This window comes from Notolabrus celidotus, chromosome 13 (assembly GCF_009762535.1).
Source record: "Notolabrus celidotus isolate fNotCel1 chromosome 13, fNotCel1.pri, whole genome shotgun sequence".
Taxonomy (NCBI): Eukaryota; Metazoa; Chordata; class Actinopteri; order Labriformes; family Labridae; genus Notolabrus; species Notolabrus celidotus.
In genome coordinates, this window is record NC_048284.1 from 23205640 (window position 1) to 23223086 (window position 17447).

Here is a 17447-nt window from a genome sequence, read left to right on the forward strand (position 1 = left end):
AATGTTTTGTTTTGTTTTTATTTCTACTTGCTTTAAAGAAAGAAAAAAAAACCCTCCATCCTCTGTATTGCTGGCTCATCTGCTTTTCGCCCCCCTCACAGAGAACCTCGGGCTGACCCTCACAGCATATCAAATTCTACATTTCACAGCTCTTTTCCCACAACACTGCTGAGCGTGAGGAATATTTTCCACATATTTATTCCTCTCTGGATGCAGGTTTCTATTCCAATTTGCTCTCAGAGGCCACAAGGCCACATTATTGTCCCTGTTGCTTTGTATGTGTTCCATTAGCAATGATTCACTGTTCCATGTGACTAGTGCAGGTAATATCTGTAGAGGGTGTTTTATTTTATTGATGAACATGTGCCTGTGGGGCTATCATTACACAAAGCCCTGGTGTTGGAACTTGTTGAGAATTGTCACAGATTATCATACTAGGGATGTGTGTATCAATCGACTTAAGTAAATGTTGTCACTCTTACTTGGCAGAACCAGAATAACAAGTTGGTTAAATAAGTCATTCATATTTTTATTATTGTAGGCCCAAAATGTCAGTCATCCAGCTTGGGCTGTATCTCTGGTTAATGGCTGCTGCCATAATGCTATAATGCTCTACTACCTGGATGGAAACATGCACAGATGACAGATGGGATATAGTATCGTGGAGCTGTTAGGCAGGATTTTGATCTAGAAAGATAAAGTTGTATGTAGGTATGTAGGCTGTGCCAGGTTAACCTTCAAGGAGGACTGAAGGCTGGTGGTGTTAGCACTGCTAACATTAGCCAAACTCAGTACACCAATATGATAAAGCTTACCTGCAGATGTGGTAATCCTGTGTTCAGCAGAGTGAGATAAATTGTAGTCAATTTATGGCCCTTTTCCACTATACAGTTCCAGCCCGACTCGACTCGACTCTACTTGGTTTGGGTACCTTTTCCACCAGCCCGAGTACCGACTCACGGTGGGCGGGGGCCGTCATAGCACAGCTGCGCGAAACTGCGTTCACGTGATTTTGAATGCGACACAAACACAACAATCACAAACAATGGAGGACATGGAGGCAATGGTGTACTTGCTGCTCGGTCTGTGGCTTTTTGTCTAGACCCAAAAAAGTCTGGACCTCATCAACGGACCACGGATAAACTTTGCGTGCAGACATTGTACAGTACTGATGTCGTTTTTTAAAAAATGGTGGGTTTGGTTCCTGTGTTGGCCGTCACGCTCATAACTCTTCGGTGACAGCATTCTCTGACCAATCAGTGGCCGGCAGTACGTCGACGTCACCTTTTAGTATTGGCTCAGCTCGCTTAGAACCAGAGCAGAGCAGGTACAAAAAACTGGTATCTGACACGAGGTACCGCACCCGGGGAAACGCAACACAAACCGAGTAGAGTCGAGTCAAGTCGAATAGAGTAGGGCTAAGACGGGCCGGTGGAAAAGGGCCATTAGACTGATTTCTGGGTGTTTTCTTACCTTTAGACTGGTTGGGTTGGTAGGAATTTGAATGTGATCAACTAGGAAATAATTTGCTTTAGAATATCCCTAAACCATACAGACCCAACAGACTAAAATGTGGCTTCAAAGAAGCATGGACCGATTCTGTGCTGTCCATGGCAGTTCCTTCTAAAGGTAATCATAAGGCATTTGTCTCTTGCTTGATGCAGATGAAACAGGAACTTAAGTGTTTGTGTGTGCGATGTGTCATGGGTTTGTCACAGACTAGAACTTAACACAGATAATTACACCCACATGTGGTTAAAACATGTAGTATGAAACTCATACAAAATAAGATTGCCTTTTCGAGGCACATTGATCCAGGGAGAGTGAGACACCTCATCTTTATCACTGTGTAACCCACGGCTCTTTGTGGTCAGCTAATCAACATTAAATTGAACGAACTGATTTGTAGCAGTGTTTGTGATACATGTGCTTTGACAGAAGCTCGGTCAGAGAATACCGAAGACAAAGATGAGATGAAAACAGCCTCAGCCTTGAAGCAAGAGAACGACTCAGCTAATTCCTGCAACAGTATTTATAAACTCAGTGATATCTTCTCTCTAGTGTAGGCATCTCAACCCAGACCAGCGAATATAAAGGAGGAGGGAATCAATCTGAGAGAAAGCACCAGAGCTAGATTTCTTTTTTTCAAAATGACTTAAATAGCTTGCAAAAATAAACTGAGCTTGTGGAGATCAGAGGTATGAGCATTGTCAAAATTGTGGTATTTAAAAATGAGTGTGTAGGCTGCAGAAAACCTAGAGATGGAACAGCTGAGTTGTTGGAAGCTGTATTCATAAAATAAATGAATAGAAATGTTGTTGAGTTGAAAGAATTGGTGGTATTAGTTACTAAAACAGTGAAAGATGTATGCTGTGTTGTGAAGATTAGCATCACAACAAAATAAATGACTAAATATGTGGTACGTTAAGTGGTTCTGCTTTGATAAATCGCAACAAGCCAAAAAGCAGACTCAAGAGAAAGACAAACATTATTGCATTCATCTCTCTGGAGCTGTTTTCCTCCTCATCGGTACATGTGCAGTATCGGGTTCTGTAGTGCTGACTCTACCTACCAGAGTGACTCACAGACTCACAATCCATGGCAGCAAACTAGTTATTTGTGTAACTGAAATGCAAAATTGAAACAGCTTTCACTGTCAGAAAAGAACACAGTATTTCACAACCAAGGTGATGTCTTGAAATTACTTTTGTCATGTGAAAACGGTGCTGAATACAAGATATGCTCTAAAGTCATAACAGATGCTGAACACCAAGACACACTTTGTATTAAAGAAGTTAATGGGTTATTAGTCACAGTAGTCATTAATGTAAAGTTTTGGTATCTCTGAATCAAAGAGGGAGGTATGTTTCTCTGGTTCATGGGATAACTGAGATAACTGCAGCTTGCATATTACTTATAAATATTTTTAAGAGCAAACTCAAGACCTACCTTTTTAGTCCGCCTTTAACTGAGATTTATTCTCATAACAGTTTTATTTATTTATTTATCATATAGTTTAAATTTTAGTCACTTTTTTTCTATTTTATTTATTTTTTAAGTATAGCATCTTATTTTCCTTTTATGGTTTAATATTTTAGAGTTTTTATTATCTTAGTAATTTATTTTATTCATTAATTTTAAGTATAGCATCTTATTTTCTTTGAATGGTTTAATATTTCAGTGTTTTATTATCTTAGAAATGTATTTTATTTTGTTGATTTTCATTTCTTGTGTTGAGTTTTAACACCTTATTTTACCTCTAGTGTTTCCTCATTATGATATCATAAGAGCGTTTCCTCAGTTTGTTCAGCAACTTCTTTTTTATTTGTATTTATTTATTTTATTTTCATTGATTTTATTATTATTGTTGCATATATAGTGTTCTTCACTTAGGATTGTGGGTGGGTTGTGGGGTCGGGGCTGGGTTGGGATTAGGATGGGGGGGTCTTTTTATTTTTTTTGTACAGCACTTTGTGTTACATCATTGTATGAAAAGCGCTTTATAAATAAAGTCTGACTCAAAGTAACAGGACATTTGTTTCGAGGAACTGTACCAGCAGGTGGTCATCACTCCTTTCATTTTCACCTCCACAACTTTACTCAGGCTTAGATGAAGCTGATATTGTTCATCTTTGGGATACATGAAAGAGCTGGACTGACATTCGATCTCCGTTCCCCCATCCATTAATCTCCCTTTACTGTAACCCATCCTGCTACCGGCCAGTCAAAACAGATGAGATACCCCATTACTTATTTAGTACCACTCTAAAGGGAACCCAAGTCAACTGACGAGACAGTCTCGTTTACATTACTAACATTTGTCAACTGTCTCAAACACAGCAAGCAAAAAATGTGATCGATCAAGTCAATAAAAGACATAGAGGGTGACTTGCCGCGGGGTCAGATAGTTAAGCGAAGGTCAAGTTGACAGGGCATTGATTCATTCTGAGCTCCTGACAATGACAGGCAGAGAAAGATTCATGAGGCCAAGGTGGAACAGTTTCCCAGCCTTTTATGTCCCCTAAATCGATGTGAGCGCAGGGATAGTTTTTACCCCTGGAATGAAATTCTCATATTATAAAAGATCCTTGTTCTGAGCAGGGCAGGTTTTGATGCATTAGAGGCTCATGGAAAAGGACATCAGACGAGGGGGGTTGTCGGAGAGGAAGAGGATTTGAACTCTGACAGGCCTGACTTTTGTTTGTATGTGCTCTTTACCTGTTCTCTATCCATCTTGGTGTCCTTATTTTTATGTCTGCCATTCTCTGAAGTCCTTATCTATTCACTTCTGTTATCAGTGATGTTGCCGAACAACCTGCTTTTAGCATTTATAGATAATGTAGGGATTATAAGTTGTTTGTTATGACACCTTTTTCTGTAGCTTTTGATCAAATGAGAGATGCTAAAAATCCCTGTGCTTACTTCTTGAAAATAATTTGTTTTTGTGATTAACATACCAAATGCAAAGAAATGTTACAGATAAATCACCACAAGTTCACAAACCACTTCATTATTTCCCAAATGTATATTAAATAAGTGTCACATGAAGTTTGTTCACCCCATCTACACTGTATCTATCAGGGGTGGCTGTGGCTTAGTGGGAAAAGTCGGTCGTTTATCAATCAGAAGGTTGGCGGTTCGATCCCAGCTCCAGCAGTCACATGGCGAAGTGTCCTTGAACAAGACACTGAACCCTGAATTGCTCCCTCTGATGGTCACTCACTACATAGTAGCCTCTAACATCAGTGAGTGAATGGGTATGAATGGGTGAACGTGACGAGTAGTGTAAAAGTGCTTTGAGTGGTCAGAAAGACTAGAAAAAGTCCATTTACCATTTACCATTTATCTACTCAGCGTCACTTCTCATGTTTTCAATGTATTTCTCTTTTGACTGCTTCAAGCAAAAAAACAAATATACATAAATGTCATTTTAAACCACAGTAGGATTAATTGAAGTTCCTGTTCACTGAAGAAAGAACTGCTCATCTAATCAAAAAGGGCCTTATTAGATGACACACGCTGACCCATTCAGTTGATATTCGCTCAGTCAGTATCACAGGAGTATAAAACTATTGTGTTACCGAGCACATTCCCCTAGTGGCTAACTCCTATACAGTTTAGTATACATTTAGTGTACGCCTCACTCTCCTTATAATTAACTTCTTTGCCTTCTTTTTCTTTTCGGTTATTTAAGCCATCCTTTCTGTTCAGTCCTCTTGTCTCAGCTATCTCCTGTGTCATTAATCTATACTGCTCCAACAGCTTCTCTGGGACAGACCGGTCTGCAGCTTGTGGAGGCTCTGAATAAAACACTATGTTCCATCAGACTGAGACAGAGAATGGCTTTTAGAGAGAAAGCACCCAGAGACATGAGATAAGAAGTAGACATGTGTAGGGAATGAAGGATATGTGGGAAAAGAATAATGCACAAATCCCTCCTTACTTGTTCATGTCTTGTAAAGCAGAAGTGACAGAATCATGTATGTGAAAGAGTGAGATGATGTTGCCCTGAACACTCCACTGAGGTCACTTTGGCGACTTCCCCTTTGAAAAAGTTGAGATTAAGTAGATTAATATGCATTCCTGACTCATCTTGAGTCTGCCTGGACACCCAGCAGCCATCAGTGGTGATGATGGGGGACTCAAGTCAACCTGCCTTGATTAAAAAGAGAGTACTGTCCAGGGTGTAAATCTGTTTGCAATAGTTTCTGTATGACTTAAAGTTACAGAGTGCCTGTTCTTTTGTAGGAAAAAGACAATGAATAGCTGCTCAAAACTTGGCAGTAAGGCTTGCCTGACTCCAGACCTTGTCACAGACAATGATAGAAAGTCTTGGATCTGACAGGGTTGGGAATTTGTTGCTGCAGCATCTGAACTCTGTATGGCTCTAGATTTAATGTAATTGCCTCAGTTGGAAATTAACATCACTTTTCCAATTGCAAAACAGCCCACTAATCTTGAACTGTCATCTAACATTATTACTCCTCATGCATTCAAATGATCATTTTTAGTGTTTCTCTTTTCTACATTTTTATGAAGTGAGAACATCTCCTTATATTTCCATCACTCAGGGGGGAAAAGAAGTCATTACGTCAATTTAAATTGAGTTTTATGTAACTACATGCATGATAAGTCAGCCTCACTGCTCCAGAAGAGTCAGCCTTTACAACTGTTGCCTGATCTCTTTTTCATAAGGCTGACCTAATGTTGAGCTTTCTTTACCTTGTGAGTTCCATATCTCCTCACCAGGGAGCTGAACTGTACAACAAGGATGCTACTGTTGTTTAGTTTATCATTCAGGGACCTTATAGATGTTTTTCCTCGCCCAAAGGACCTTGCTTTTTATCACACTTCTGCTCCAGAGCTACAAATGACAAACAGCTAATGCTCTTGAACTTGGAGAGGTTGTTGAACGGTATGTCTCGTTCAGTGGTGCATTGACATTACAGTGTCTGAGCGGCACATAAGTAAAAAGTAAAAAGGGGGCTGAATTGAGGCTGTCGCCTATGGGGCCAGCTTCTTGGGAGGGAGGCGGTCTACATAATCAAGTAAAGGCCTCCAGTGTGTATAAAATTTATCCGATAAGCCCCTGATGGTGAATTGTATCTTTTCCAATTTTAGCAGAATCAAAACATCGTTTAGCCAAACTCTAAATAAGGGTGGTTGAGAAGACTTCCAAAGCAAGAGGATTCTTTTCAGGACAACCAGGGACACAAAGGCTATCACATTGTTTTGAGTTTCTGTAGTAGCCAAATCAAGCGGGGCTCTGCCAAAGATGGCTACATGAGGGGATGGCTGAATCTTTAGGCCCAGGATGTCAGAAATTGCTAAAAAAGAAAGCTTTCCAATACTCGTATAGTTCGGGACATGACCAAAACATGTGGGTAAGGTTGCAAGGAGATTGGGAGCATCTACTGTACATCTTTCTTATCTGGGTAGAACTTAGAGAGTTTGTCTTTGCTATAATGGAGCCTATACTACTCATGTTAATTTAATAAAACCATTTAATGACATGTTGCTGCTCAGGAACAGGACCTCTTGGACATGGTGGTATTTCATTCTTTGTTAAATCATCCTGCAGTGATATTCTTGCTGCTCAGAGAATAAGTCTCTTTGTTGTCATACAGTCAGCCACTGAGAAATTATACCCTGCGGTTTCGGTGCACGTCAACCAGCAGGACTGTGGCCTCTAGAGCAGGCAGGGGTTAAATATTCCACATGTGCTCACAGGGATTAGAGTTGAAATCATGTAACAGAGGGACGGACCTAATGTAGAGCCTTTGTTGCAGAGCAGGGAGGGTAAGGATACGATCTGACCCCAGAGCATTTTGCAATGACCGGAAGATATAGATTGCAGTTGAAGAGGGTGTATCCATGGTGACAGAGGAGATGTCATAACCCTGTGTTGCCAGAGAACCACATGCCATTGCAGATTTTTAAAGGCCTGTTGGCTCTGTTGTAAATCACCAGCTCTGTATCCTCCTTTCTCTCTCTCCTCCACATTGTGTCTCACTACTTGCTCTCATTTAATTATCCTGCTCTCTTTTCCACTCTCTCATTGCTGCTCCAACCTTTTTATATGTTTATATCTCCTGATCTCTGAGCCAGTACTGGTGTTCAAAAAGATGGACGCTCACTGCCCTCAGTAATCTCTGCAGCAGCCATTTAGGTAATTAGGACACTAGTAATGCTTTTGTCTTGTGCCTCGTGTCCTGCTACCCAATGTACTTTAGCTGTAAACAAACGCGTACACAGGCCCACATGCATATTGAAACATTAACAAACATGTTTTAGTAGTTATTACAATGCAGCAGCCAAAGGTTGTTTTTGCTTCAACTGCTCTGTTTGTTTATTTGTGTATTTGTGTATAGACCTGTGCCTAGTAATGTGTGTGTGTGTGTGTGTGTGTGTGTGTGTGTGTGTGTGTGTGTGTGTGTGTGTGCGTGTGCGTGTGCGCGTGTGTGTGTGTGTGTGTCATCTGCAGTGAGAGCTTTTTTTTTTTTGCTGTCATTTGTTTTTGTTTAGAGAACACGGGATCTGCAAAAGGATGCAGCGGTGAGAGAAAAGGCGACAGCTGCTCTGGGCCACAGAGAATACACAATATACACACGTATGCACACAACACACTGCATGATTGGTGTCTGCCAAACCTGCACCTCCCTAGAAAAGTAAGCTGTGTTGGAAAATATGCACAGAGGCTCTAGTTTTTTTATTTCAAGCTTCATGTAATGTGACCATTTGTTCTTTTGTTGTGAATTTGTGTTTTCATTAACTGAGCAGCAGCCTGTGGTGGTGGAGGGAGCATTTTCACCTTTTTTCCGGCTAAACTTGCCAGGGTTACTGATGACCGAACACCAGCAGAGTGTTACTCACTCTGTTGTTTTAACATTTAATAACTGCAGTGGTGAACAGTGAGCACTGACATTTCCTAGGCAGAGGAAGTACAGAGGGTCCACACTTTTTTCATCACAGAGAGCGGGTCCATGTGTATACGACTGTAAAAAAAAGTGGCTTGGAAACTCCAATATCATTTTCTATTCCCACATGAAGTCCACAATTATGCACAACTGCCTTTTATCCAGATTGGAAGAAAGTTTTACTTACGATTGCCAAGCTAAAAGAATTTTGCTGATAACCACAGAGAAGATTTGCTGTCAGCTGAGCAGTTATATTACACTTTTATCAATCTTAACCTTTCATTTTCTTTGTCGTCCTTCTGTTTTTCTTATTTATCTCTTCCCTTTATTATCCTCTTTGAATGATGTTTCGGATACTGGAATGTTTTATCAAAGAGAGGATGATCAGGGAGTGTCAGTCTCTTGTAAAATGAGGCAGTGTGTGCATATCATTCAGCAGTGTTCATCCATCATGGTGTCAGATTAATGTACAAAGTGCAGTCACAATCTCCTCGGAAGCATAAGTGGAAATCCTTTTTGCATATAAGATAAGTAGGTGGATTGAGGTTGGTGTTAGTGCTTACTACCCCATGGTTCAGCCAGTTTTCCTTTTGCTGTTTTAGCTTAATTTACCTAACTTGGATGCTGTGAATGCTGTCTTTACTGGTGGTCTCTGTTTGAGGTATCCCATGTTTTGGGATAAGTTGATGACTGTACAGTGTCCATGAATCCCACTTTGGCCACTAATGGCTGTAAGAAGATTGTGGGAAATTGCTAATCCTTCTCAAGCCTCTGGGATTAATTGGTCCTTCTAATGCTAACATTAATCCCACTTAGGCCCAGCATGTCTCACAATCGGCTTGCTGATTTTGATGCCAGCAGGTAGCTGCATTCATCTCCAACTTTTTTTTGTCCTCAGAAGATGGGCCTTTCTCTTCCTCATCAATCCCCACACCTCTTTTCCAAATCCAGATTTTCCAAAATAACTCTGAGCTAATGAGAAAAACAACAGCATTTGTTTTCTGTCACGCTTGCCTTTTCTCTGGTTCTTGTGTTTCTCTCATTCTGCAACATTACTGAGGTGTCTCCTGTCTCACGTACTTAAAAGGCAAAGCTAAAAATACTCAGGACACTCTAGTGCTTTTCTGGAAGATCAGCTTACTTTATTAATCAATATCTTACCGTGAAGGATAGACATTTAAAGATGCTTGAAAAAGAGTATCCAAATAAAGAAAATATTTAGTTTGCTCTGTGGAGCTAAAAGGTTGTATCAGCTACAAAGATGTACTACTGATCAATGCTGTATTCTGCTTGTCTGTGTGTATGCTGGCATCTATAGGCATGTATGTTACCATGGGTATATCTTTGGCATTTGTATCTTCATTCTATCTCATTGTGTCTTCATCATCTGCTGGGTCTTGGTCGGTACAGACTCCAGCTGAGAAACAGAATTTAAAAAGCCTCAGACTCTGGTCTGCATTGCTCCGGGTGGTTCCTGTACCAACAGTCTCTTCCATTATTTAAATATAAGGATGAATACCTCAGATGTCCCGCAGGAACTGTCAGCACATTTACTGGTGTGCAAATTGTATTGGTGTGTGCTTTATTTGTGTGTTTGTGGTTGTCTGAGTGCATGTCCCACAGGGCCTCTCATTTACAGCCATATTATGTCCCCTTAAAGTAACATTACACCTACATTCCTGCCCCTTGTATCACCCAGACTAGCAGATGGACAAATTGATCATTAGCAATGACTTGTGAGTATAGCAGGTGGCTTTGTGTGTGCGTGTGTGTTTGTGTGTGTGTGTACGACAGGTTGAAACCAGAGCCCCTCCTCTTGTGGAGTATCTGTAGTAGTTGAAGTGGCAGGGGGGTATTGAACGCAGGTCAAAATGTGCCAGCACAGCAAACATCACAACCTAGAACAGATGTATGACACACAATCCATCCCTCCTTGACCCTGTCTTTTAACACCTTTCTCTCTATTCCAGGCAATGCATACACACACGTACACTTTACTGCTGTTATTTCTCATCTGCTTTCTCTATTACACTGTCTAACTGTCTCTTCATCTACCACGTTCCGTCCATCTGTTACACTCAGTCTTTCCTCACATCTATCTGTAGCTCTCTGTGAATTCCCACAAGGCTTTGTGAACATAGCTCCATCACACACACTTGACACGCTGCATGCCGCCTCAGAGTGACAGATGCTGTTCTTAGGGTGTGTTTCGCACGTCCTCACTGCCAGATAACTTTTTTTTTTGGCTAATCACTCAGCTGTTGTTTGGGAACTAAAGTTATTAAAGGCTGTGTTCTGTGTGATCATTCACCTCACACAGGAACTTGGAGGGTGACCATAGTAATGATTGAGGTGATGATGATGTCAACTTCAACTGATACAGACATGCAGACATTGGTGTATGTTATATAAAAACATTCCCCACATCATATAAATCTTACGTGTTCACTTGGAGAACTGATGCGTGGTGCGGTTTTGATGATAATGCATCAGCAGCTTAAGCTGGTGTTGAAAAGAACCCAGTAGCTAACACACACGGTCTCCTCTGCAGCTTTTAACTTATAACAAGACTGACAGCCTAATGGAGATGCCAGTCAGCCTGCCAGTCAGTCAGCTCATTAGGTTTGATTGCTGACATCATATTTTCACTTGTCTCAGACTCTACTGTTCATTTTAGAAACCAGATTCTTGATCCTACTCTTTGGGCTTCCAGAGGATTAGTTAATTGTATTATTTTGTTTAGATTTCCATCTCTCAGCACAGGATTCTCAGTCATCAGCTGTTACTTCTTTCACCTTTGAAACTTAGCTAAAATTAAATCCATCGTCTCACACGCAGAGTTAGGAATGCTTATTCATGCGTTTATTTCCTCACGGCTTGACTACTGCAGCTCTCTCTTCACCAGCCTCAATAAATCCTCTCTTCACCAACTACAGTTAATTCAAAACGCTGTTGCAAGACTGTTAACCAGGTCCAGTAAAGCATTCCACATCACTCCCATCCTATTTTCCTTACACTGGCTACCAATCACATTCAGAACACAGTTTAAGATCCTCATATTAACATACAAAGCAATCAATCATCAAGCATCCTCTTATATCTCCGGCCTGCTCCACCCTTACATCCCCAGTAGACCCCTCAGATCCTCAGACCAGGGTCTGCTTGCTGTGCCTCGTGTCAGGCTTAAAACTAAGGGTGACCGTGCTTTGAGCATGTGGCTCCATCTCTCTGGAACAGTCTTCCGCCCCAAGTGCGTTTTGCTGATTCGACTGAGACCATTAAAAAGCAGCTTAAGACACATTTGTTTTGTTATGGCTTTTCGACCTTCCATTGTAATTTGATGTCATTTTGTCTGCTGTCTTAATTATCTTACTTATTGCTCATTGTATTGTTTTGTCGACATTGATTCTCTGTAAAGCACTTTGTGACGATGTCTGTGAAAGGTGCTATACTAAATAGAGTTTACTTAAATTTACTTACTTCATATAGAGTCAGAAAATAACATTTGATGTGGAAAAGTCTGAGAACTCCAGGTAAGATTATTAACATGCTGGCAGGACTGCAGGAGGGGAACTGCAATATAATTGGATGAATGAAATGATGTCATTAGTCTCTTATAAAATTCAAAAAGGCTCTTGAAGTGATTGGCTTCATGTGCACGTCTTGCAGCAAAGGTCATCATCTCTCCTCTGAAACACTATTGTTCTGTCTGGGGCTGACACTGTGATCGCTGGATGTGAAAGAAAATGGCCAAGTCTTTATTGGCACATTATCCCTGGAGCAGCAGAGCCTGAGCAAAGTGTCACTGCAAATGTGATGTATATGGGTGTTTATCTGCTCTGGCAGAGTCCACAGGTGTGCTGGCTGTTGGTTTCCACGGTACCTCTGAGAGCGAAATTCCTGTTTTTTCCATCACCCTCAAGCAAAAATTCACACAGCATCCACCCCCTGCCTCGAGTCAACATGTGCTCATTCAACAACACACATTTGCAACATACACCTACAGACTTTAAAGGAGTTTCAGAAAATGAAGTTTGTTGAAGAGAATATAAGAGTCTTTATTTAGATGCTGAGATCCATCTGTTTGGTGGAACTAAGAATGTAGAGGGAGTCGTCTCAGTGACACTCTTCTGCAGGAATAATCACAAGCTGCCAGTTACACATGGATGTGAATATAGGATGATGGTAATGCTACAGGATTGTGCACATATTGAAATGTAAGGCCAAGATTGTGAAAATGCCCTCAGGGTACACCATAAAGTAATAATTACTTTTCAGCCTGTTTATAGCTGAAGCTTTGAACATTACCTGGTCCTAAAAAAAGAGAGCCTGTGTCAAAAGCAACATATCCAATTTTGCATTTGAATCTTGCTTTGTGCCCTCCAATTTCTTTTTTATTTCAAACTTCAAAGTTTTACATTTATTCACATTAAGGCTGAACGCTAACTCTTACTTTGCTACTCATTGCATTCAGTGCTTTGTTATATATTCTGTCATTTGATTTATTATGATGTTTATTTATACCATTTGAGTGATATCAAAGCTGGCCACACTTAGGCTTCCCTTGTAGCCTTTGTTATTTGGATAGGCTTTCAGGTTTCAGGGCCAAGACAGGACTCACATTTTCCTTACACTTGATTAATGACATTCATACCAACAACTTGACTGGCGATAATGGAGTGTGACTTGGGAGTTCAATCGAAGAGGGAGTGTTAGCTGCACTCCTTTTGAAGATTTCTGCTTATAGGAACCATCAAACTGCTTTACTTGCATACAAACTGGTTTCATTGATGTGGTCTATGCAGCGTAGAAGTGTGACTTGAAGATCACTACTGACATTCTAAATCTTGTTCTCGGATATAACATGCAATAAACTATTAAATTTACCTCTGGAAAGTTTTTTTTTACAGTTATTTTTGCAACCACTCCTAGAATGTTCTCTTTTAAAGAAACATTATTTCACTTTTCTCTTTTTCCTTTGACTATTTAATTCAGCTTTATTCAAGATTATTCCATGAAGCTCCCTCTTCTATGGGCTCTTAGAAACTTTATTCACTGCCTTTTCTGCATAATGTATTGAATTTGTTCTTTGGCGTGCCCTTGTTTTTGAAGGTTTCAAACACACACACGCACACACACACACATACAAAAAAAAAAATCACTCAGCCAGTTTTCTTAGTAAATCGCAAATCTGTCTAGACTTGGTAACACAGTGAATGCACATTGGCATGTACCCACTTCACTTCAGAGAAAATATTCATAAAACTAAATTGTACAGAACTGTGAATGCATCAACTCTCTGTGCCCAATTCTGAAAATTGCAGAGATAATGTCCCTTTTCTAATTTTTGTTCCTCGGTCTTTTTTTCTGTAAAGGAATTTTCTGGCTTCCCTTTTATTTCTCAGCTGCAGTGTGAAGCTGGATAAGAGAATATTACCTGGCACTAACTCTGCCATTGTTCTGTTGAACTGGCACCCTGTTACTCTTTCGTCTCCAGTATTTTTCGACAGAGATAGTACAAGCATGTTCTTTTGTAAAATTTGAGTTTATTCAAAAAGGTTACTTTGGAGAGGACGAGGTTATTACAGAGTGAGAGAGTGTTGGCCTGCAGCTTTTTAGTTGCTCTGTCTGGCTCTCTTTCTCTGTGTATCACGTTGCTGTTTTTGGACAGAGCAGAGGCTGTAAAGGAGATAAATAAATGAAGCTGAAAAAGGAGATACAGGAAAAAAAACAGATGGGGAGCAAGACAAAGGAAAATAGAGCGATGGGGAAATTCACTAAGTATTGTTTGCGGCTAGTAATTGCACATCATTTACCCTTGCTATCTGCTCCATCTCTAGGTCTAATTCACAAAGGAAACTACGCTAATGATATTGACTGACTTGGGACTGAGATGAGCTGCAACATCTGCTGTGCAGAGCTGCGCTGTGTGCTCTCGCACTATGAGCCGAATAGAGAGGGGAAGTCCTTACCATATGAAGAGTCAATTAATGACAGATGTGACACAAATTTTACAATTCATATCCAGCTTACTTCCTGGAGCGAGCTAGCAAAAAGGAGCTTGTTCAGATCCAAAAGTAATACATTAAATATACTGCTATTTTAATAGTGCAGCGTGTATGTGCAGGGGTTGAGCCTCAGACAGCCAGACTGATGTAATCCGATTACTGTAAAATAGTAATGTCAAATTAATAACAGTTTTTATTTAAAGATGTGTTATTTTTCGGTCATTCAGTGATGGAAATGTTGTTTTGAGCTCTGCAAGTTTGAGCATAACAACACTTGTAAACACGTTGTCCCAGCTACCACAATTTATTTTAACTGCGCGGAACTGAAAGTGCCAGTTGGTGAATTAGGTGTAATTTGTAATAGGCCTCATTTGCGTAGAAAACAGCCTGTTCTGCTCAAAATAAATGCATAATTGCTCGTTTAAATGAAAGCATTCAACAGTGATGCCATTAGCTGAACAGAACAGTCTGTGGAGCATTTTACCCTTGGTGCATGCTTTCTGAATTTGAGACAATATCGTATTTGTTTATTTGAACGGATTCAGCAGGAGTAGAAGCCACACAATCCTTTTTTGAATCAGGCCCTGAGTGTTCTAGTGGGTGAACAGCAGAGCCAGTGCTCCCACCACTGGCTGCATGGTGTATCACTCAAATTTAGTCCTTGCATTTGCAACAGCTTGTTTAAACTCTCTAGAATTTTGCACTTTTGTTCCTATACCTCCCCACACAATATGTGCATACCCAGCCATTTACTTGAAACATATACTGTTTCACACAGAGATGTCAGCATTTTGATTCCCTCTCTTCTGTGTGAGTAAAGAAGCAGCATGACAGACCCCAGTGTGCAGAGTAAAAATATATCATCTGCTGTCACTCTCTCCTCACAGACCTGTGGATTAAGCATGGGGTCTGGCTAAACCTGGTTTGATCTTGTTGTTTATTTCATCTGTTATCAAGGGCTCAAGAAGCATAACCTGCCTTTGGTTAGAAGGAGTACAATGTGCTACAATCCCCCCAGTGATGGATTTCACTGCTCAGATCCCGCACTGCTTTGATTTATGATATGCTCATGCTACACAATAGCTCGGTACCCCATACTGATGTAACTCCACCTTTTTATTCATCACAGCTTTCACAACAGAGAACATTTACGTGCACTTCAGATCTGATTTAACAGCCAGTTTGAGATGAATTGTAATTGCAGAAATTTTGATCTTTCAGATGAATGAGTTTTGACCTTAAGATACTGCTACACTGTCCTCAGGCAAACTTCACTGTGTGCGAAGCTGTTTATGTTTGCTCACAGATTAATTTTATCCTTGCCTCGTCACACAAAGATGTCCCGTGAAAGATTTATCTCCTCATGGTTTTGGCGCTAATGGTGTTTTTATAGACCTGCTCATTTCTCTCCTGTTTGTTGCAGCTGGAATTAAGAGCAACAAATGAGCTGCAGAGCAATCGTCAGTCGGCTGTATCTGGAGCAGATGCTGCGAGCATTCACTATTTAATGTCAAAACTTCCTCTCCTTGCTTCACTTTGTATGTCGCTCTTTTTAAAAATCCCATGGCCTCTTTTTCTCTCTGAAACCTTGTCTGTGGGTGTACGTAATAAAAATAGAATAGAACCTGACCTCCGCTTTCGTTCCGTTTTCTGCAGCCTTGCACCAGTAGTTCCCACTGAAAGGCAGTGATGTCACGCCATCACCACCGCTTTGGGGACTACCGGGGACCCTGGGAGCGGAGAGACATCCGTCCTTCTGGCCTTCACAATGGAGGAGCCAGTCACAACAGTGCCTCTACTGTCGTCAATGGCAACAACCGTCCGGGGCTCCTCCCACTCCCTGTCATCCCCTCTCTCCTCCCCACACCAGTTACAGTTGCTGTGACAACATCGAGTAGTGACATTGCAGCCAAGAGGGGCATCACAGCAGCAGGATCAGTGACTCCGGTCTCGGCTAAGGTAAGAGTCTCATCCAATCAGATTGAGTAAGACCTGGTCCTCTCTGAATCATCATGTGTTTCCGCCCTCATAGTTATGTCTCGTCTTTCTCTCGCCCCGTTTCTACATTTATAACTCCCCAACTGGACATAATCTCTAACTTTGTCCATGCTGTTCAGACTTAACACCTCTCTCACTTTCTCCAAATGTTTCTGTCCAACTCTCTGTTTTGCTCGTCTTCATCAATTGTCTCAGCTCTTCAAGATCCCCCCCCCTACTGCCATACCATCCCTCTCTCCACTCTTGCTGCTCTCTCTTCACTCTCCTGGTCCAATGCTTCATTCTTGCCAAACCATTTTCCTCCATTCTCATTTTTTCTCTGTGCCAAATGGCAGTCTCGTCGTGCCTCTCCCTCCTTGGTTATTTTCTTCCATCGTTATGTAAATTACCTCTGACAGTGGCTCAGATGGGTGCTGCTGTCAGATGTGACTGTTAAAGGTGACACGTTCACCAACAAGCAAACAAAATGGACCAGATCTTCATAAAACCCCTGAACTCTTATCATTGACTATTGCAGCTGCATAGTTCTCCTTTTCAAACTGCTTTCATTTTCAACAGTTCATACAGTGACCATGAAATTTGCTCTAATAAGCATTTCCAAGTATAGAAATGCAAATTTGAAGTCATCATCTCATCACTAATAGCCTTCTGTTTAAGGATCTTATGTTTGCTATACTAAATACACAGAGTCATTTTTATTGAATAACACTATTTTTAGCCATTCTTAAAGCTGGGGTTGACAGATTTAGATGCACTTTTTGTTATACTGGTTAAAGTGATCTGTATGTCCCGATTGCAATCAATACATAATGTGTTTCAAAAAAAGAGTTACAAAAAGCTGCTATCTACAGCCGGACTAAACCTGGGAAAACACCAACCAATCACCGTTTTTGGGGTCCAAAAATTTAAACCATCAAATCCCTTCCTGCCGTTCTGCCCGCCTCCTGTGCGTATATTTCCATGGCCTGCACTCCCGTCCCCTGCCTCTGCTTCCCCTGACTCTATTTACCACCCCCCTCGCTCG

At 40.9% G+C, this 17447-nt stretch overlaps 1 protein-coding gene across 3 annotated transcripts in view; it reads left to right on the top strand.

Moving 5' to 3' along the window:
- LOC117824068 (kelch-like protein 29) overlaps positions 1–17447 on the top strand; it is a 168947-nt gene that overhangs the window by 41408 nt on the left and 110092 nt on the right. For all 3 annotated transcript variants that reach the window (XR_004633529.1, XM_034699433.1, XM_034699434.1), the window contains exon 2: positions 16082–16384. Coding sequence is in view for 2 of the 3 variants with exons in the window: in XM_034699433.1 (XP_034555324.1) it covers positions 16115–16384 (270 nt within the window). In the remaining variant the exon portion in view is untranslated. The remainder of the gene's footprint in view (positions 1–16081; positions 16385–17447) is intronic.